At 36.7% G+C, this 22,354-nt stretch overlaps 1 protein-coding gene across 2 annotated transcripts in view; it reads right to left on the reverse strand.

The window, feature by feature from the left end:
• The window catches only part of TM9SF2 (transmembrane 9 superfamily member 2), a 184,530-nt gene that overhangs the window by 24,909 nt on the left and 137,267 nt on the right, over nt 1-22,354 (reverse strand). For both annotated transcript variants that reach the window (XM_064275277.1, XM_064275276.1), the window contains 6 exons: nt 20,792-20,919; nt 16,283-16,412; nt 14,806-14,930; nt 6,047-6,158; nt 2,045-2,124; nt 1,131-1,239 (listed from right to left, as the gene is read on the reverse strand). In XM_064275277.1, the coding sequence (XP_064131347.1) occupies nt 1,131-1,239; nt 2,045-2,124; nt 6,047-6,158; nt 14,806-14,930; nt 16,283-16,412; nt 20,792-20,919 (684 nt within the window). The remainder of the gene's footprint in view (nt 1-1,130; nt 1,240-2,044; nt 2,125-6,046; nt 6,159-14,805; nt 14,931-16,282; nt 16,413-20,791; nt 20,920-22,354) is intronic.

The following is a 22,354-nucleotide window of genomic DNA, read 5'->3' on the forward strand; positions in this document are numbered from 1 at the left end:
GAGATACGACAGCACCTGGTCAGTGTTCAGGACGGTTGGAACAGAGGTCTGAGGGTGAGATTATCCAGGGTATTACAGGCATTATGAGGGCTCTGACTTTGGCTCTGAGTTAAACGGAAAGCCACTAGAGTGCTGTGATCAGGAATGATGTGATCTCACTCTGACTGTTATGCTGAAGAGACTGGAGGGAGGAAAAGAGAGGGAGCGAGAGTGGAAGCAGGGCTGCCACAGGTCATATTCCATATGGTGTCTCCGTACAAATGAAGAAAAAAACTCCACTAACCTAGCAATTATTTGGAATAGCCAATTACGAACAGAGTATCTTGAAATTATTTTAATAAAATATTTAATAAGACTTATATCAGTAACATTTAATGTAACCAATAAAAATCATGAGGGAAAAAAAAGACAAGTAGAAATGCTTAAAGTTTATAAATGTTAACATATTCTTTTTCTAATTAGAACAGGATGGAAAGGTTGGGGGAAAAAGGCTGAAGAAACTGGGGAAAAGGAAATAATAAAAATCTGAGTTTGTTTTTTTTTTTACTGTGATTCTTGTGGAAATTTTTTTAGTTTGCTGCTATAAAATGAAAATATATAAAATGCATAACATTATGCAATTTATGATGTTTGAGAATAAATAAGACTGGGTTGTTAAATTGCTTTGAATATATCAAAAGGTTTGAAATGACTGAAAACTCAGTTAAAAGTAATTAAAAAAAATTACGTACACACACAAATAACTACTGCCTGGGAGATATTCTACTCAACTCCGCCATTTCACAAACTGGGTGTGTGTTGGCAATGGAGAACCTGACCAAGCTGGTGGCGCCTGAGTGAAGGAGGAGGACACAGTTTACACTACTCCTCTCCTGCACCAATCCACTGACACAGCTGAGATTATGAACAGTTTGGCTTTGAGAATTTGTTTCCTTCTCTAGGATGCTGTAATAATGAGATTTCTAGAGAACACGAATTCTTAAGTATCGCTTTCTTATTTGAAAATGTGAATTCAAGATAACTTTTCAGAACAGTGTTTTAGAACCAGATTCTGTTGAAAGCTATTTAAACTTTTCCCAAAGTAAAAATAAAGACTGTTGTCAGACAGCAGTTAAAATGTTTCCACTCACCGTAGAATCCATCTGATTATATCTGGCAATATCTTTATGCAGTGTCCGTAACATAATCATAGCTACCATTCCAGATAAGAAGAGCACAATTACCAGGGAATTCATTATGCTATAGAAATAAGCACACCATGATTAATTTCTAGCTTAGTCTTGGGAGTAGTAAAACTCTTATTTAAACTGTTTATTGAGTAACATTAAATAGCACTGATGAAAAACCAAAATTAAACTTTATCTAAAGCCCCACAAATTCAATGAACTGTTTTTCCATGTTTCCTTCTAAGCAGATTCATAAGTTTATACACTTATCATAATACAGTACAATTTTGTAGTCTATTTAGAAGTAGAATTTTTTTGTCTGGTCAACACTATTAAATAACCACTGTCTCCAAATCACTGTAGCACAAACTGCAAGGAATTAAGAAAGAACTGGTCCCTACCCTGATAAATTAACTAAAGAACCATTTAAGTGGCAAACTAATGAGTATCAAAAAGATTAGTCAGCAAAATAGGAAAAGAAGAGTAATGGCACCATGAATAGCTTTCTAGATAAAAGTTTTGAGTCAGGCTTTGAAAAGAATAATAAAAAAATAGTAATAACAATAACAGCAGCTTATGACAGGCATGGAACGCTCTTACATGACAGGTACTCACTTAAATTCGATATTTAATTATCTAATTCTTACAACAATCCCACGAGGTGATTATTTCTAGACAAATAAACAGACTCTGAAAAAAAGAGTGACCTGCCCTGGCCCACAGTCAGTGACCTGAAGCCAGGATTTGAACCCAAGTCTATGTGATTCAAAAGCCCAGACTTCTGAGTAACTGGAGAGGATTAGAGAGCAAAGGCGGTGGTCAAAGGAACAAAAATTACAGTAAGTACAAAACAGAAAGCAGGTTAAGTGTACTCTTACCTAAACCACTGAATGTGGGTATGAGGCATAGATTCCAAAATATAATCCCATCGGGATGCCCACCTGATATTTTTATCTTCCTACAGGGGAGAGGAAAAAGAAGAACATTCTTGAAATACGCATTTGCTGAAACAGCACATTATGAACCCCAAAATTTCAATCCACAGCTAGGCCTTCTGCTCCGTCACTGACTATAATTTCCAATTATCATAGTTTGGGTTAGTGGTGAGATTCAGACAGTTGTAGATTTACTCCAGTCTACAGGAAATCAGGATGTGATTAAGCAGTAAATAAAATACATGAGTTCCTAACAGTACATAGGTAGTTGGATTTTGTAAGTCTTGCTTTAAAAGATAATTAGTAAAGGTTATTTCAGATGTCAAAATTTAGAGCTGTATTTAAATTTTTCAAAAAATAACTAAATGGAATAACTTATTCTTTACTCTGTGTGATGCCACCTCTCTATGCCCATGGGGCACCTAAGCAGACCACGAAGCCATCACTCAGGCACAGTGGGCCTCTGGCGGTAGTCACACACACCGAGCTCTTAATATCTAGAAGGAATATATACCGTCTGCTGTTGGAGACTTGCAAGATTAAACTCTACATAGGAATCGTAAACATCACAACTATAATGAATGGCCAATTTTTTTTTTTTTTTAAATAGAGGTGGAATACTGGCTAAGAGTCTCACAAAAACGAACTTTTGATTGCATCCTGAGAAACTTCTCCATTAAGGAAAACACTCCTTTCAATTTCCTTAGAGCCCATGTAAAATAATCTATCAATAGGAAATGCTTAAATGTTTATACTCAAATCTTGATTTTAAAAATGGTGTTTTCCCAAATGCTTTTTGCATATGTCTTTGACATTTTCATACTACCCTCTATGCTTATTTTTTTGTTCTTCTTTTGAACATTTTACTTACAAATAACTCTTACACAAACTGTTCTGCAACACTGGTTGCAATCCCTGCCATGTGTCAGCACTGTCCCCATTTCCTCCCTGGGTTCCCCATTTCCATCAGTCCAGTTTCTCTGTCCCTCCCTGCCTTCTCATCTTTGGTTTTGGACAAATGTTACCCCTTTGGTCTTGTATACTTGGCTATTCTCAGCAGCACAATCTTCACCGGTGCTGTTGTTTATTTTAGAGCCCTTTGTATTAGTCGGTTAAAAGGTGGCCTCTGGGAGTGTCTTCAGTTTCAGGTTAGAAGGCTGTACTAGGGCAATAGTCTGGGGTTCCTCCAATCTTTCAGACCAGTAGGTTTGGTCTTTTTTTTTTTTTTTTTTAAAAATATGAATTTTGTTCTACATTTTTTACCCATTCTAACTGGGACCTTCTATTGTGATGCTGGTCAGAACAGTTGGTTACTGGTAGCTGGGCACCATCTAGTTCTTTCGGTCTCAGGTTCGAGAAGGCTGTGGTTCATGTGGAGCGTTGGTTCTTTGGACTAACAGCTTCTTTGCACCTTCAGTCTTCTTCCTTCCCCATTGTTCCAGGTCGGAAAAGACCAACAGTTGCTTTTTGGATGGCTGCTCACAAGCTTTTAAGACCCCAGATGCTACTCACCAGGTTGGCATACAGAACATTATTTTTATGAGCTGTGTTTTGCCAATTGACCTAAATGTCCCCTGGGACTATGGTCCTTAGCCTTCAAGTCCAGTTGTTCCGTCTTGATGTCTAGGTAGTTTCTCTAACTGCCCCCCGCCATGTATTCTATTCTTTTACATATATATGTATACATATATATATATGTATACATGCATTTACAAATATGCATGTAAAAATATCCACAACCATGCGTAAATACATATGAGGTGTATGACCTCCCTCACCTATTCAGCATACATGTTAGCCTATGTATCCACTCATAAATTATTGTTTCTTATTACTGTTGCTGCGGGATTGTGTATGTTATAGCATTTACTATATTTGGCCTTTATTCTCACATACCTCTCAGTGTCTTCCTCTGCCTTGGTCACCTTGTGCTGACTTTCCGCATACTGTGTACTATCTTTCCCTTCACCAGAATTAATACTTGTTTACTATCTAGTTAGAGATTCCCTCCCCCAATCAATCCCTGGTAGCCATCAAAGAATGTTTCTTTCTGTGTGGAAACCTATTCTTGACATTTTATAATAGCGGTTATTATACAATATTTGTCCTTTTGTGATTTGACTTAATTCACTGAACACAATGCCCTCCAGATTCATCCACGTTGTGAGATGTTATATAGATTCATCATGACTCTTTATCACTGCATAGTATTCCACTGTGTACCGTTCATCTGTTGATGGACATTTAGGTTGTTTTCATCTTTTTGCTATTGTGAATAATGCTGCAATGAACATGGGTGTGGATATGTCTATTCATGTGATGGCTCTTATTTCTCTAGGATATATACCTAGGAGTGGGATTGCTGGATCATATGGTAATTCTACATCTACCTTTTTAAAGAAGTACCATATTGTTTTCCATAGTGGTTGTACAACGTTATGTTCCCACTATCCCCACAACCTCGCCAGCATTTGTTGTTTTCTGTTTTTTTGATCAGTGCCATTATTGTCAGGGTAAGATGGCATCTCATCGTAGTTTTGATTTACATCTCTCTAATGGAAACCCTGGTGGCATAGTGGTTAAGTGCTATGGCTGCTAACCAAAGGGCCAGGAGTTCAAATCCACCAGGTGCTCTGTGGAAACTCTATGGGGCAGTTCTACTCTGTCTTATAGGGTTGCTATGAGTCGGAATCGACTCGACGGCACTGGGTTAATGGCTAATGGGTACCCCTGGTGGCACAGCGGTTAAGAGCTCAGCTGCTAAAACCAAAAGATCAGCAGGACAAAGCTACCAGCCACTCCTCAGAAACCCTACGGGGCAGTTCGACTCTGTCCCACAGGGCCGCTATGAGTTAGGATCCGCACAATGGCAACTGGTTTGGTTTTAATGGCTAAAGATCGTGAACTACTCTTCACGTGTTTGCTAGCCACCTGAATGTCTTCTTTGGTGAACTGTTTATGTCCTTTGCTCATTTATTAACCGGATTGTCTTCTTGTCGTTGACGTGTTGATGTTTTCTGTACATTTTAGATAGGACACCCTTGATAGATATGTTGTAGCTCCAAATTTTTTCCCCAGCCTGTAGGTTCTCTTTTTACTCTTTTGGCAAAGTCTTTTGATGAGTATAAGTGTTTAATTTTCAGGAGCTCCCACTTATCTAGTTTATTTTCTGGTGTTTGTGCATTTTTAGTTATGTTTGGTATTCTATTTATGCCGTATACTAGGGCTTCTGGTGTTATGCCTATTTTTTCCTTCCATGATCTTCATAGTTTTAAACTTTACATTTAGGTCTTTGACCCATTTTGAGTTAGTTTTTGTGTATGGTGTGAGGTATGGATCTTGTTTCATTTTTCTGCAAATGGGTATCTAGTTTTGCCTGCACAATTTTTTAAAGAGACTTTCTCTTCCCCGCTTAATGGACTTCAACCCTTTGTCAAAGTTCAGTTGTCCATGGGTGACTGGATTTACTTCTGGATTCTAAGTTCTGTACAATTGGGTCTATGTGTCTGCCACTGTACCAGTACCAGGCTGTTCTGACTATTGTGGCTGTACAGTAGGTTCTGATATTGACGAGTGTGAGATCTCCTACTTTGTTCTTCTTCTTCAATAGTGCTTTGTTTATCCAAGACCTCTTTCCTTTCATGTAAAGTTGGTGATTAGTTTTTCTATCTCCTCCACACTTATTTTCTACCTTTCTGCCTTATATTATGTACATTTATGCTTAAAACAATCTGGCTCAATTTTCCGATTTCCTATGCCTTCTCATTTAAACTAAGACTTAGTTTACAGTATGACTATGTTGTAAGGTGCATTGACAAGCTATTCCAAAATCAACTCATTAAAAGCTTATCTGACAAGTTTAATCATTAATATTTTTTAATTAGCTCAAGTAGTACAAATTTAAAATCAATTTCTGAGTTATACTAAAGATAAAAACAAACTCACCTCAAAGCTAACAGAATAAGTATAGGCAATTTTGATCTCCCCAGAAGCCTTGTTACTTATATCCATGGGGGGTCCTGAGCAGTCTGGTTTATCTATATGCGTATGTTTGAAGCTGTGGGAAGAAACATTTTGGTTAAGATATTGAGAAAGTACAGTTTTAAATATAAGATAAAATAAAGGTTAGAGATTCTGTACATATTTCACAATGCCAATGAGAGCCAAAGGCTAATTAATCATGCCACATTTAACAGTAGAAATATTTATTTCACATAAATAGTAAAAAGTATGTGTATTTCATATTTTACCATAATAAAAAAAATTTTAAGTGTATACAAAATTATTACTCAAACACTGAAAAACACTGTATTTGAACAGGATAAAATCTTTAAAACAAAATCACTGACAGGCGAGGCCAAATGTCGGAATAAATAGATGCTTCCTGCAATCCCTCTTACAACAAAGACCCGAAAAAACAAGTGAAACGATTATATTTATGACAAGCTAGGAGCCCTGAACATCAAAGGTAAAGTTAGAAAATGGACTGAGCTGCGGGGGAGGGAGAGACGGTTCAGAAGCAGAGAGGAGTCACTGGACCTGAATCGCTGGGATCCCTGAGACACCATTCAACAGGAGCAGCTGTGGCGGACTGGTGGTAGTGTTCGACCACAATTTCCTTCGGGAGAAGCAGCCAGCTGCACAGCCTACTCACACCTCCAGAACCAGAACAGAACAGCACTCTTGGGAAAAGCTAAATACTTGCGTATATTTTACCACGCCCTACCCCCAGTGCCGTTTTCGGTGGCTGTTGATTTCCCTGGCCCTGGAATAGGCCCTGTTGAGTGCCTAGGGCCATCCTTTTGGCCTTGGAGAAGGAATAAATTCACAATTAGGGGAAAAGATAATTTGCCAGCTCCACTAACCAGGGGAACTTAGGACAGCAGTAGCTCCTGTCCAGGCATAAACGGTCTGTGGCCTCTGAATACCCTTCTCCCTGCACGGACCAGTGTGGGCCTATTTAAGGAGAATAGGCCCTTGCTGGCAGACTGCAAATGTTTCAGCTGTGCGGTGAAGAGGTGGATATTTGATATTTGACACTGCTTTGCCTATTAAATAGGGTCCTCGCCTACACACATCAGGGGCCTAAGGACTGGTACCTCCCAGTCCTTACATACGAAAAGCATTGGGTGCTCATGGTCTGTCTGCAGAACCCACACACATGTACACTCTAGGGAACAGGGACGTGCTTTTCTCACAGAAATTCGGGGGATGGTTCTCAGCCCCTTGCCTTGTTCAGAGCGAGACCCCTGCTGCAACCAGATACCAGTACCTACACCAATCACTCCTGCCCCTCTAAGACTGTAGGACAGAGCCTGTACCACACACTTGATGATCAGCTACCTGGACACCTAAGCCGAATTCATACAAGAAAAGTGAATGGACTCCTAGACTGGTATACCTGATAACAGCTCTAACCATCTGGTGACAGGGCTTCAGAACTTCAACGGCAAAAATAATCAAGTTAGCTTACTCAAGCAACCCATTAGGGCACATCAAAACAAAACAAAGCAAGAAGCTACGAAACAGTAAGCAAGCATAAAATAAACTAATACAATAGCTTATAGATGGCTCAGAGACAACACTCAATATCAAGTCACATAAAGAAAAGAGACCATGATCGCTTCAACGAACTCTCAAAACAATGAATGAACGGATCTTCTGAATGAAGGTGCCTTCCTGGAATTACCAGATGCAGAATTCTGAAGATTAATATACAGAACTCTCAAGATATCAGGAACGAAATCAGGAAGATCAGGCAATATGCAGAACAAGGCAAGGAATGCACAGATAAAGTAGCCGAAAAAATTAAAAAGGTTACTCAAGAACATAATGAAAAATTTAATAAGCTGCAAGAATCCACAAAGACAGCAATCAGAAATTCAGAAGATTAATAATAACATTATAGAATTAGACAATTCAACAGGAAGTCAGAGGAGCAGAACTGAGCAAGTGGAAAGCAGAATTGGTGAGCTTGAAGATAAAGCACTTGGCACCAATATATTTGAAGAAAAATCAGATAAAAGAATTAAAAAAAATGAAGTAACCTTAAGAATCATGTAGGGCTCTATCAAGAGAAATAACCTACGACTGACTGGAGTACCAGAACTGGAGGGATAACAGAAAATACAGAGAGAATTGTTGAAGACTTGTTGGCAGAAAACTTCCCTGGTATTTTGAAAGATGAGAAGATACCTATCCAAGATGCTCACAGAACTCCACATAAGGTAGATTCTAAAAGAAAGTCATCAAGACATATTATAGTCAAACTTGCCAAAACCAAAGATAAAGAGAGAATTTAAAGAGCAGCTAGGGATAAACAAAAAGTCATCTACAAAGGATAGTCAGTAAGGATAAGCTTGGACTACTTGGCAGAAACCATGTAGGTAAGAAGACAATGGGATAAGTTATATAAAGCACTGAATGAAAAAAATTGCCAGCCAAGATCCATATATCCACCAAAACTGTCTCTCAAATATGAAGATGAAACTAGGACATTTCCAGAGAAACAGAAGTTTAAGGAATTCATAAAAACCAAACTAAAACTACAACAAATACTAAAGGGAGTTCTTTGGTTAGAAGATCAATAATATCAGGTATCAACCCAAGACAAGAACACTGGACAGAACGATAAGAGGTCAACCCAGATACGGAAATCACAGAAATAAATCAAGATTAAAAAACGCTAAACAGGGCAACAGTGACGTTATTATGCAAAAGAAGACAACATTAAAACAATAAAGAGGGCCTAAGAAATGTAGTCATAGATTTTTCATATGGAGAGGAAGACAACATGATATAAAGAAATAAAATTTAGGTTTAAACTTAGAAAAATAGGGGTAAACATTAAGGTAACCACAAATGAGACTAACTATCCTACTTAGCAAAATAAAATACAAGAAAAAAAAAGAAACTCAGCAGAAACAAAATCAACAACAATGAATGACAGGAAAAGACAACATATAAACTACTCAGCACAAAAAATTAAATGGGAAAAAGAAACTATCAACAACACACACAAAAAAAGACATCAAAATCACAGCACTAAACTATGCTGAATGTAAACGGACTAAATGCACCAATAAAGAGACAGACAGCGGCAGAATGGATAAAAAAGCATGATCTGTCTATATGCTACCTACAGGAGATACACCTTAGACTTAGAGACACAAACTAAAGCTCAAAGGGTGGAAAAAATATATCAAGCAAACAACAATCAAAAAAGAGCAGGAGTGGCAGTATTAATTTCTGACAAATTAGATTTTAAAGTTAAATCCACCACAAAGGACAAGGAAGGACACTATATAATGATTAAAGGGACAATACACTAGGAGGACATAACCATATTAAATATTTATGCACCCAAAGACAGGGCTGCAAGATACATAAAACAAACTCTAACAGCATTGAAAAGTGAGGTAGACAGCTCCACAATTATAGTAGGAAGCTTCAACATACCACTTTCGGTGAAAGACAGGACATCCAGAAAGAAGCTCAATAAAGACACAGAAGACCTAAATGCCACAAACAACTTGATCTCAGAGACATACACAGAACACTCCACCCAATAGCAACCAAGTATACTTTCTTTTCTAGTGCACATGGAACATTCTCTAGAATAGAACACACATTAGGTCATAAAGCAAGCCTTAGCAGAATCCAAAACATCGAAATATTACAAAGCATCTTCTCTGACCATAAGGCCATCAAAGTAGAAATCAGTAACAGAAAAAGCAGGGAAAAGAAATCAAACACTTGGAAACTGAACAATACCCTGCTCAAAAACGACTAGGTTATAGAAGACATCAAGGATGGAATAAAGAAATTCACAGAATACAATGAGAATGAAAACACTTCCTATCAGAACCTTTGGGACATGGTGAAAAGAGTGCTCAGAGGTCAATTTATATCAATAAATAAATAGACACATACAAAAAGAAGAAAGGGCCCAAATCAAAGAATTATCCCTATAACTTGAACCAACAGAAAGAGAGCAACAAAAGAAACCCTCAGGTACCAGAAGAAAGCAAATAATAAAAATTAGAGCAGAATTAAATGAAATAGAATAGAGAAGAACAATTGAAAGAATTAAGAAGGCCAAGAGCTGGCTCTTTGAAAAAATTAACAAAATCGATAAACCACTGGCCAAACTGACAAAAGAAAAACAGGTGAGGATGCAAACAACCCGAATAAGAAATGAGATGGGCAATATTACAACAGACCCAATTGAAATTAAAAGAATCACATCAGATTACTATGAAAAATTATACTCTAACAAATCTGAAAACCAAGAAAAAAATTGATGAATTCCTAGAAATACACTACCTACCTAAATTAACACAAACAGAGGTAGAACAACTAAATAGACCCATAACAAAAGAAGAGATTGAAAAGGTAAGCCAAAAGCTCCCCCCGCCGCAAAAAAAGCCCTGGCCCGGAGGACTTCACTGCAGATTTCTTCCAAACTTTCAGAGAAGAGTTAACATCACTACTACTAAAGGTATTTCAGAGCATACAAAAGGATGGAATACTCCCAAACTCACTCTATGAAGCCAGCATATCCCTAATACCAAAACCAGGTAAAGACTCCACAAAAAATTACAGACCTATATCCCTCATGAACTTAGATACAAAAATCCTCAACAAAATTCTAGGCAATAGAATTCAACAACATATTCAAAAAATAATTTATCATGACCAAGTGGGATTCATAGCGGGTATGCAGGGATGGTTCAACATTAGAAAAACAATGACTGTAAAATAAGAACCACATGATTTTATTGATTGATCCAGAAAAGGCATTTGACAAAGTTTAACACCGATGCATGATAAAAACTCTCAGCAAAATAGGAATAGAAGGAAAATTCCTCAACATAATAAAGGGCATTTATACAAAGGCAACAGCCAACATCATCCTAAACGGAGAGAGTCTGAGAGCATTCCCCTTGAGACTGGGAACCAGGCAAGGACGCCTTTTACCACCACTCTTATTCAACAAACCCTTGGGTTAGCAAAAAACTCTACGGGGCAGTTCTACTCTGTCCTATAGGGTCGCTATGAGTAGGAATCGACTCGACAGCACTGGGTACTGGGTTCTTATTCAACACTGTGCTGGAGGTCCTAGCCAGAGCAATTAGGCTAGATAAAGAAATAAAGGGCATCCGAATTGGTAAGGGAGAAGTGAAAGTATCTCTGTTTGCAGATGACATGATCTTATACACAGAAAACCCTAAGGAATCCTCAAGAAAACTACTGAAACTAATAGAAGAGCTTAGCAGAGTATCGGGATACAACATAAACACGCAACAAATGAGTTGGATTCCTCTACACCAACAAAAAGAACATCGAAGAGGAAACCACCGAATCAATACCATTTACAGTATCCTCCAAGAAGATAAAATACTTAGGAGTAAACCTTACCAGAGATGCAAAAGACTTACACAAAGGAAAACTACAAAACACTTCTGCAAGAAACCAAAAGAAACCTACAAAAGTGGAAAAACATCCCTTGCTCATGGATCCAAAGACTTAACATTATAAAAATGTCTGTTCTACCAAAAGCAATCTATAGATTTAGTGCAATTTCGATCCAAATTCCATCGACATTTTTTAATGAGATGGAGAAACAAATCACCAACTTCAAATGGAAGGGAAAGAGGCCCCGGAGACGTAAAGCATTACTGAAAAAGAACTAAAGTGGGAGGCCTTACTCTACCTGATTTTAGAACCTGTTACACCGCACAGTTGTCAAAACAGTCTGGTACTGGTACAACAACAGATACACAGACCAATGGAACAGAACTGAGAATCTAGACATAAATCCATCTACATATGAGCAATTGATATTTGACAAAGGCCCCAAATCAGTTAAATGGGGAAAAGACAGTCTTTTCAACAAATGGTGCTGGCATAACTGGATATCCATCTGCAAAAAAAATGAAACAAGACCCATACCTTACACCATTCACAAAAACGAGCTCAAAATGGATCAAAGGCCTAAATACAAAATCTAAAACGATAAAGATCATGGAAGAAAAAACAGTGACAACGTTAGGAGCCCTGATACACGGCATAAACAGTCTACAAAACATTACTAACAATGCAGAAGAAAAACTAGCTAACGGGGAGCTCCTAAAATTCAAACACCTATGCTCAGCCAAAAACTTCACCAAGAGTAAAAAGACTATCTACAGACTGGGAAAAAGGTTTTAGCTATGACATTTCCGATCAGTGTCTGATCTCTAAAATCTACATGATACTGCAAAAACTCAACTACAAAAAGACAAATAACCCAGTTAAAAAATGGGCAAAAGATATGAACAGATACCTCACTAAAGAAGACATTCAGGTAGCTAACAGATATATGAGGAAATGTTCATGATCATTAGCCCTTAGAGAAATGCAAATCAAAACTACAATGAGATTCCATCTCACTCCAACAAGGCTGGCATTAATCCAAAAAACACAAAATAATAAATGTTGGAGAGGTTGTGGAGAGACTGGAACACTTACACACTGCTGGTGGGAATGTAAAATGGTACAACCACTTTGGAAATCGATTTGGCACTTCCTTAGAAAGCTAGAAATAGACGTACCATACAATCCAGCAATCCCACTCCTTGGAATATATCCTAGAGAATTAAGAGCCTTTACACGAACAGATATATGCACACCCATGTTCACTGCAGCACTGTTTACAATAGCAAAAACATGGAAGCAACCAAGGTGTCCATCAACGGATGAATGGATAAATTATGGTATATTCACACAATGGAATACTACACATCGATGAGGAACAGTGATGAATCCGCGAAACATTTCATAATATGGAGGAATCTGGAAGGCATTATGCTGAGTCAAATTATTCAGTTGCAAAAGGACAGATATCGTATTAAGACCACTATTGTAAGAACTCAAGAAATAGTTTAAACAGAGAAGAAAATATTCTTTGATGGTTATGAGAGGGGGGAGTGAGGGAGTGTGGGAGAGGGGTATTCACCAATTAGATAGTAGGTAAGAGCTACTTTAGGTGAAGGGAAAGACAACACACAATACAGGAGAGGTGAGCACAACTGGACTAAACCAAAAGCAAAGCAGTTTCCTGAATAAACTGAATGCTTCGAAGGCCAGTGTAGCAGGGACAGAAGTCTAGGGACCATGGTTTCAGGGGACATCTAAGTCAACTGGCATAATAAAATCTATTAAGAAAACATCCTGCATTTGGGGTCTTAAACACTAGCAAGCAGCCATCTAAGATGCATCAATTGGTCTCAACCCACCTGGACCAAAGGAGAATGAAGAACCCCAAGGACACAAGGTAATTACGAGCCCAAGAGAACAGGCCACATAAACCAGAGACTGCATCATCCTGAGACCAGAAGAACTAGATGGTGCCTGGCTATTACTGATGACTGCCCTGACAGGGGATATAACAGAGAACCCCTGAGGGAGCAGGAGAGCAGTGGGATGCAGACCCCAAATTCTCATAAAAAGACCAGACATAATGGTCTGACTGAGAGTAGAAAGACGCTCATGGCCTTCTGTTGGCCCAGGACAGGAACCATTCCCAAAGCCAACTCTTCAGACAGGGAGTGGACTAGACTATGGGATAGAAAACGATACTGGTGAAGAGTGAGCTTCTTGGATCAAGTAGACACATGAGACTAAGTTGGCATCTCCTGTCTGGAGGGGAGATGAGAGGGCAGAGGGGGTCAGAAGCTGGCCGACTGGACATGAAAACAGAGAGTGGAGGGAAGGAGCATGCTGTCTCAGTAGGGCAAGAGCAATTAGGAGTATAAAGCAAGGTGTATATAAATTTTTGTATGGGAGAATGGTTTGATTTGTAAACTTTTGCTTAAAACACAATAAAAATTAAAAAAAAAAAATCACTGAGTGAGTTCAAATTAACTGCTATCTTAGTATGGCAAGCAGTTTTTTTTTTTTTAAACCATCAGTGCCATATGCCCTAGTGGCACAGTGGTTAAGAGCTTGGCTGCTAACCAAAAGGCTGGCAGTTCGAATCCACCAGCCACTCCTTGGAAACCCTATGGGGCAGTTCTACTTTGTCCTACAGGGTCGCTATGAGTTAGAATCGATTTGACAGAAGTGGGTCTGGTCAGTGTCTTGACAAAATGGCTAATTCAACGAGGGGGAAAAGTAAGGGAGAAAATGGAATATTCAATCAAAAAAGGATCTCAGAAATAACTAATATATACTTTCATAGTAAAAAATAATTAACAACTTGAAGAGATATTCAATGGCTCATCTCACACTGGCATCTAACACTGTGTAACGGCTTTAGCAATTATAGCAACAGATGGACCTATGACAAAGGGTAAAGTTGCAAATATCTGAGGCAATATTCTTTGCATTATAAAGGAGAACACTGGCCCAGCCGCTCATGTCCTCCATTCCAAGCTGACAAGTGAAAAGCTGTCAAAATTTTAAGATTGAAAAACAAAATAAAACGGCACATTGGCTTGACCACTTAGCATGGCAGAAAAATAAGTATTTGTAGGGTTTCTCCGGACAGCCCATAACTCACTAACAAATCATGGTACAGGGAGTTTAAGTAAAATCAATTCTGAAATCCCAGGTTATACGACCAATACTGATTAAGGAATAAGTTAATTGGGCCCAAATGACTTATACTTTGAGCCCAAATTCACTTATATTTATTTACTTTTTATGAATTTTATAGTTACCTTTTTGGTTCCAGTTTAGCAGCTACCAATCTTGCTCCCATGGACCCAGTTTCAACAACATGATAGTATATTTTGATGTCAACATGGTTGAAGATGTAAAATGTATCTCTTTCATGGAATTCTGACTGTAGAACAGAACTTAAAGTTAAAGGTAGAAAACAGGCTATACAGTAGTCAAAACATCAAACTTTAAGCTGGGCCACTACATGTAGGAAAATTTAAGCTTAGAAAGAATTTTAACCCTTCCCCATAAAAATGTTTAGGTTTTAAGCTTAAAATCTTTATAAGCCAAAAATTAATCTGAAGGAAGTACAAGTTATTATTTTTAATATTTACATAAAACTTAATACCTGCTAAAAAGAATACTTATCTACTATTTTCTAGGTATTCGTTTATGATAAAACTAAAAAAATTAGTTTCTGGATACTGCATGCTATAAGCATGCTAGATTTTTCACTTTGAAATACTGTTCCTCCATGGCAGTTTATAACCTCACACTAAATCAATAACCTAATTTATTCAAGCAGCTCTAATCAACTCTCACAAAAGCACTAACCAATATAATCGGTTTTATGATCCAGTTCATGCCAAATTCTACTACCATATCATATCTATTAAGAGATTAAATCAAGCTGATCTGATTATACAAATTTATTTTTATATAGTGTACTTCCAAATAGGAGCCCCAGTGGCACCATGGTTAAGCGCTTGGCTGCTAACCGAAAGATCGGCAGTTTGAACCCACCAGCCGCTCCACGGGAGAGAGATGTGGCAGTCTGCTTCTGTAAAAATTTACAGCCCTGGAAACCCTATGGGGTAGTTCTGCCCTGTCCTGTGGGGTTGCTATGCATTGGAATCGACTTGACAGCAATCAGTTTGGCTTGGTTTTGGTTATTCTCAAATAATTTTTAGCTACCTTCTATATTAATGTCTTCATTTTATTAGTATTTTTAAAAATAAAAGGCTGGCCTTAATGAGAGATAGGACTTTAAGGTATTCCAAAATTTTATGAAACAAGATTTCATGGGCTTAAATTCAATTTGTAATACAAATTTCATGAACTTAAAATCCTCATAACAAGGCCTTTTGGATACTCTATTATCTATATTTTTTAATATAAGATTGAAGGATCTAACTTTTAGTAGAGCTAGAAACTTTAATAGAACTAGAACAAAGTTCAAGCCCTCAGCATAGTGTTTGGAATACAACATGCTCTCAGTGAACGGTGTATTTATAAAGCTAGATGGACCTCTGACAAGAGGTAAAGTTGCAAACTGAATCTGCATTATTTTAATTCTGGAGTTTAATTTATACATTATTAACCTGGCTTAAGGTTAAAATTTAAGTACCTGTACTTCAGAATACCTGAATTGTGTTCATTCAATGGATGCAACACTTTTTGTGCAATAAAGATGGAATGAATCCCTCTACCAAAAAGCCCCATTTTAAAGCAGCACAGAGTTTACCATGAACTTACATTAATAACACAGGCATCTTTTGCATGGCCTTTATCTGTTATGTAACAGCCAATAGGAAATCCAGGATTACAGAACCTCTGACCATCTTCAACATCATAACACCATGTTACAGGCATATTATCCACAATCCTATATAGAAAGAAAAGTTAAGTTACAAGAGAAATGATCAAACATGATTAAAAATTACCACTCAAGTGTCATCACTTCATAAAATTTAAACGTCTAACAAATACCTTAAGATTTCAAAAACCACAACAAAGGATTTTGATGAAATGTGGTTATTTTACAATAAAGTAATGACATTATGCCAATATATGATACATCATAATGAGGGGAAAACTTTCATTTCTTTGAAACTATATAAATTTACATAGGAAAGCAGAGTTTTAGAAATTTATTTATTTATTGCAATTAGTAATTTAAGAAGATCATTCTGTAGACTTTTAAATATAATTTACCTTTAGCAGAACACTTAAGGCTCCCAACAGTTGCAAAGCAATATATCCAGTTCCTAGGGACCAGCTCATGGACCAGAACAGACGTAAATGTCTTTTATTGTATTTATATTCAATAAAAAAGAGAAGAATGTAACTGCAAGTATGGGAAAATACTCAAATGAAGGGCCAGGTGAGAATTATATTATCTATTAAAAATGTGTAAACCCAAGTTATTTCTGAAAGAAATACTGCTTTTAAAGCCCTGAGAACCAAATCTTTCAAATTCTATAGTGAAAGTGAACTTTTTCTTTTTTTTAAAGTATAAAAATAAAGACTAAAGCTCTGCAATGCTGGATAACAAGATTAAAGTTCAAGCATGTGCCCCCCTCTGCCTAGAGCATATTGCTGGATATAAATTAAAAAATCACTAAAAATACACTGGCTATATTACAGTCATAAGAGGACACTCCAGGGAATGTTTTATGTGTTAATTAACGTGTGCCTTAGGAAGTAAAATTACGATTCTATATTCACACAAGGTGTACATTAATGACCTAATAAAATATGTCTTGCCACATTTAAATGCTATTTAATAGTACCCAACGTATCAAATTTTAGAACCACCTATACTATTAAGTTGTTTATTATTATAGCCAGTAGGCTAGCAGTTCCAATGAAAAGGCTATAAAATATTAGGAGCATAAAAGCAATGCTACATAAAATAAGTAATTCAGATTTTCTAGAGACCTAAAGAATCAGTTAATTGCTTTAATTTTTTAAAATAGAGAATGAAGTTCAATCTCTACCACATTAGAGAAAGTACTACATAAAAAAGATAGTTCTAGTTACAAACTGAGCAATCAGGCAACAATTTAGATCTTGTAAAAGCAAATATCTTAAATTTCAAACTTATGTAATGCCTCAACACAAAAGACTTCTCCTGGCAATAAAACCAGTCGTCCTCAAACGGCACCACCATGTGTGTGAGAGTAGAGCTGCGCTGCACAGGGTGTTTGACGGATGATTTTTAGGAAGGAGATCACCAGGCCTTTCCTCTGAGATACCTCTGGGTAGACCTGAACTCTAACCTTGCAGTTAGCACGTTAACCATCTGCACCACCCAGGGACTCCTCTCCTGGTAATAAGAAGTATTTAAGAAAAAAAAAATCTTGGAAATAAATATAAGAAAATTGAAAGAATATAATTTAAAATTACTTAATTCCTAAATTAGGAAGTAGTATTTATTTGAATTTCTAACATAAAAAAAAAATTAAAAATCACATTCCCAAACTTACATAGTGAGAAGAAGGCTAAAAGGACAAAGGGTGAATGACTGGTCTCAACTTCTTACCACTAAGGATTCCTTTCCATAGATTCTGTTTGAAATGTGTCTACCAAACAAGCTGCATTTATTCATAACTCATTTTCCTAATAAGTTAATCAAATTTCTAGGTTTCTGATCACAATGGAATAACCCATGTTGACACAATGCACTCAGAAAACTGCAGCCACAAGTACAGAATCTTGGCATTCCTGTTACTCTTCACAGTTTTAACATGAGCAAATTCATACTGTACATATAAATTTCGAATTTTTAAAAACAGCTCATCATTTGCCTTTGCTAACTTGGTGGGCTCCTGGATTGGAAATCTTCGAAACCCATTTCTGCCCCATGACTATAAACCAGTGAGTCTATAAAACGAAAAATTATCAGTACTCTGATAACTGGTTAAATAATTAAACTTGTATAAATGTCACGAAGATTTGTAAATAGACAAGAAATATAATTACAAACCATGCAGGGCACAGTTGAACGAATTCAGGTGCCTGGTGCTGGTATCAAAAAACCAGTCAATCTTAACAATCAGGAAGTAGCTGAGGGTACTGAAGGAGTAAGCCAAGGTCCTCAGACTATGTTCTACAGCACCAAGTAGGAATGAAAAAAATTCCTCCGTTCAGGTAAGGAAATACTGTCCATGAACTGATCGTTCTCTATAATAAGGATAATGAGTTGGTGCATTAACTAATAGCCAGTCATTATTAATCACTCAGAAGGTGGCATAGTTAAAATGTAAGGTTAAATAACCTCCGGGGAAAGAAGTCACAGTTCACCCACGTGACAGAATGCCACGCGGCTGTGAAACAGGAAGGTACAGATCTACAGCTGTACTTGACAGGAGCTGACGCCCCTAATACTGTGTTAAATGAAAAGAAGTTGCAGAATAATGTGTGCAACAATATCTCAGTTGTGTTATTTTTTAAAAAGTATATACTCTTTTATATACCTGCATAAACCCAGTAACCCAGTGCCGTCGAGTCGATTCCGACTCATAGCGACCCTATAGGACAGAGTAGAACTGCCCCATAGAGTTTCCAAGGAGCGCCTACACAGGCAGAGAAAATTTGGAAATAACCCAAAACCCCAGTGCCGTCGCGTCGAAATACACCTAAGAAATAATAGGGTGCTGGGGAAAAGGATGGAGCCCTGGTGGCGCAGTGGTTAAATGCTGGGCTGCTAACCAAAAGGTCAGCGGTTTAAACCCACCTGCTGCTTCCAGGGAAAAGAATGTGACAGTCTGCTTGCATAAAGACTACAGTCCCGGAAACCTTATCAGGCTGTTCTAATCTGTCCTATAGGGTCGATGGCAACAGGTTTTGGTAGGGAATAGGATGAAAGAAACTGGGGTGGTAGAACATTTACTTTTTAGTCAGTATTTTCCGCTACTGCTTATGCTTTTACAGGCATATACTGCATTATTAATTTAGAAGAACTTCTAATGCAAAGGGTAAAATAAAACATGCTACCTTCGCAGTAAAAGTCCATAACGGAACCCTGTATTTTTAAAGGCTTTTCAAATTTCCATGGGTACATACTTCTTTGTCAACTTGGCTATTTATGCTTAAAATCAAGTTACATAGTAAAATCTTTCTGAAATTAAGTCAAAGACAGAAACATACTTAACTCATGGTTTAGATAAATTTATCAATGTCAATCAACGTTTTTCTAAACGTGTAATGACCTAGTTTAAGAATTGAAGCACTCTGCCTAGAATTACCAGATTGTATATTTCTGATACAACTCAGATTTTTTTTTTTGGTAATGGAAGTTATATTAATAAACTTTTCTGATTCAACTGCAAAATCATCATTTGCTAGTACATTTCCAGTTTATTTTTTTAAAGCAGATTGGTTTAAGTTTACAACTGATAGACCCACTACAAACTGCACAGTAAACTTTACTATCAAAAGCTTTCAAACTTTGCAAATTTATTTATTCCATGGCTCCCAGCCTTCCCAGAAGTGTGCAAATGATTCAATTTAAGACACTGATAGAACAGATGCTCAAGAGACAATTTATGAAGACAGTCTTTCTGTTCACCACCTCCAGCACCTTATACTTTTTAAGAGACAAAACCCAAGCAAAATATGAACTCCCATAGAGTACAGGCATTTGCAAACAAAATTATCTGGAAGAGCAGAGCGGTTATACTTGAAGGTGAGATTCTGAGAGACTTTTATTTTCCATGCTTCAATGTTGCATAATAAGCACATATTACTTTGGAAGCAAAAATAAGTTTTAAATGTTCTTTGATTTTGACAAAAACTGGTAAAGACCTTGTTAATGTTACATCATGTTTAAAATAAAAGGTTAAGCAAAATATAACCATTTTATCTGAAGGAGATGCTATTTATCAAACATCAAATAAAAATTTTGTGTTCTTATGGTCTTCTTCACCACCTATGAATATAATATTTCTCTAGAAGACCGATCCATCTCCTTTCCTTAAAGCATAACATGTTCATGTTAACTATACATGAATAAAACTGTTATACTTCTGCGTGCCAAAGAAGTACCAGATATTAGAGAGATAAGCGCAGTTAAAGATGCTACTTCAAATGACGCTATCAACCTTAATAATCATTTGGCAAGTAAAATTCACTATTTCATGCAGCTACTAAAACAAAACAAAATTCGGTTAATCTGCTCTATTTTATACAGTCAGTGAAATAGCTTAGAGGTTGCATCTTGAAAAGGAAAATGTCAAAAATTTTAAAATCTCCATGTCTTACCAGTGATGTTGGTAATTCAGTAACATGCTTTTTTTCAAGAATTCTAGCTTTTGTTTGTCTTCAGCTTTCTCTGTATGGTATGTTTTCGTACAAACAAGTTTACAGGTATCCTCCTTATTAAATATAAACTGCATTAAAACAAAGTGGAAAGTAAATTAAGAAAAAATATTCAGGTCCTTCACGGCTATGCTATAAATAGTACAAAATTACTGATTTCATTAAATTACTTAAGTGATTACATCTTGGCAAAACAAACATTTTTCAATTCCTCATAGCTCAATCAGATTTAAATTTCAATTGTAATCCGTTTCTCTAAAAAGTTGCAATCTATTTTCCTTTTGATAGCCAAGTTTTTCTTTTCTTTTTTTTTTTGATAATCCCAATATACACACCTTCAAAATGTAAATGAATCCTAAAAGAAAAAAACCATATGTAGAACAAAATGCATAGTAATTACAGTAATGTCCTATGATCACATTTTAGAAATTCTGGAGTTGATGGCTTTCTAGTAATAAGCAGAAGAATTTGTATATTCATTCAATAAATACCATATTTTACACAAATAACACACCCTTCTATGTTTGTTTGCCAACCTCGCCCTCCCCTTGTGAGGTATTTTCGTAAGCATGCCATGTTAATTTTTTTTTTTTAACAGCAACATGTAAAAAAATAATTGGCATAATAGTGCTTACGAAAATACCTCGAGGGGGGAGGGTGTGGTTGGCAAACAAACATGGAAGGTAAGTGTTATTTGCATAAAATTACGTTACTTGTTAAGTCCTCCCAATGTACCAGGTGATGGAGATTCTAAAGCTAACAAGGTAGACTGATACAAAAAAAGTTGAATTTGGATGTATAAAAACAGGATAAATATGATTCTTTTTACACACATTTGAAAAGATTGTCAATTTTTGGGTTCTTAATAGTAAAGCTGAAACAGAAACTGGTAATTTTTTTTAAACCAAAGTTAAAAAACTAAGGGTTCCTTCAACATGCATTCAATTTTGGAGTCCGGTGCTTACTTCACGTGTGTGAAAATAATGATATTCACAATGTATCATATAATGTGGGTTTACTGTGAATTATCAGGACTCATTTATGTCTTACTTTAAACACTGTATCTCCTAGTTTTCAGAAAGCTGTAACTTACTAGACTAACTCTACAGACAGTCCATGACTATCTTTTAATAAATTCAAACTTTATAACAGGTGGTTAAAAAACAAAAACAAAACCCCCAACAACTTGCATTTGTTTCACTTCTAAGCAGTTCATTCTTTTATACAGTCTATGAAAAAAAATTTTTTTTTTTTTTATGTTAACATCCCTAACCCAGTTTCTGTGTATCAGCTGACAAACGAATGTTTCAAGTACAGTCCACTACTGCCACCTGTCAGCCAACAGTTTAGTTTTGGCTACACTGCTACCTCTGTCAATATGGCAAAGAAATATTTGTGCAAAATTTGATATTTTTAACCTTAAATGTTCATTTTCAAAAAGTGGGGGGGAAGGGGGAAGGATAGACACTAAAAATCCAGAGGCATAGGTGTCAGACTTGAAAAATT

The sequence above is a fragment of the Loxodonta africana genome, chromosome 23 (assembly GCF_030014295.1).
Source record: "Loxodonta africana isolate mLoxAfr1 chromosome 23, mLoxAfr1.hap2, whole genome shotgun sequence".
In the NCBI taxonomy this organism is placed as follows: Eukaryota; Metazoa; Chordata; class Mammalia; order Proboscidea; family Elephantidae; genus Loxodonta; species Loxodonta africana.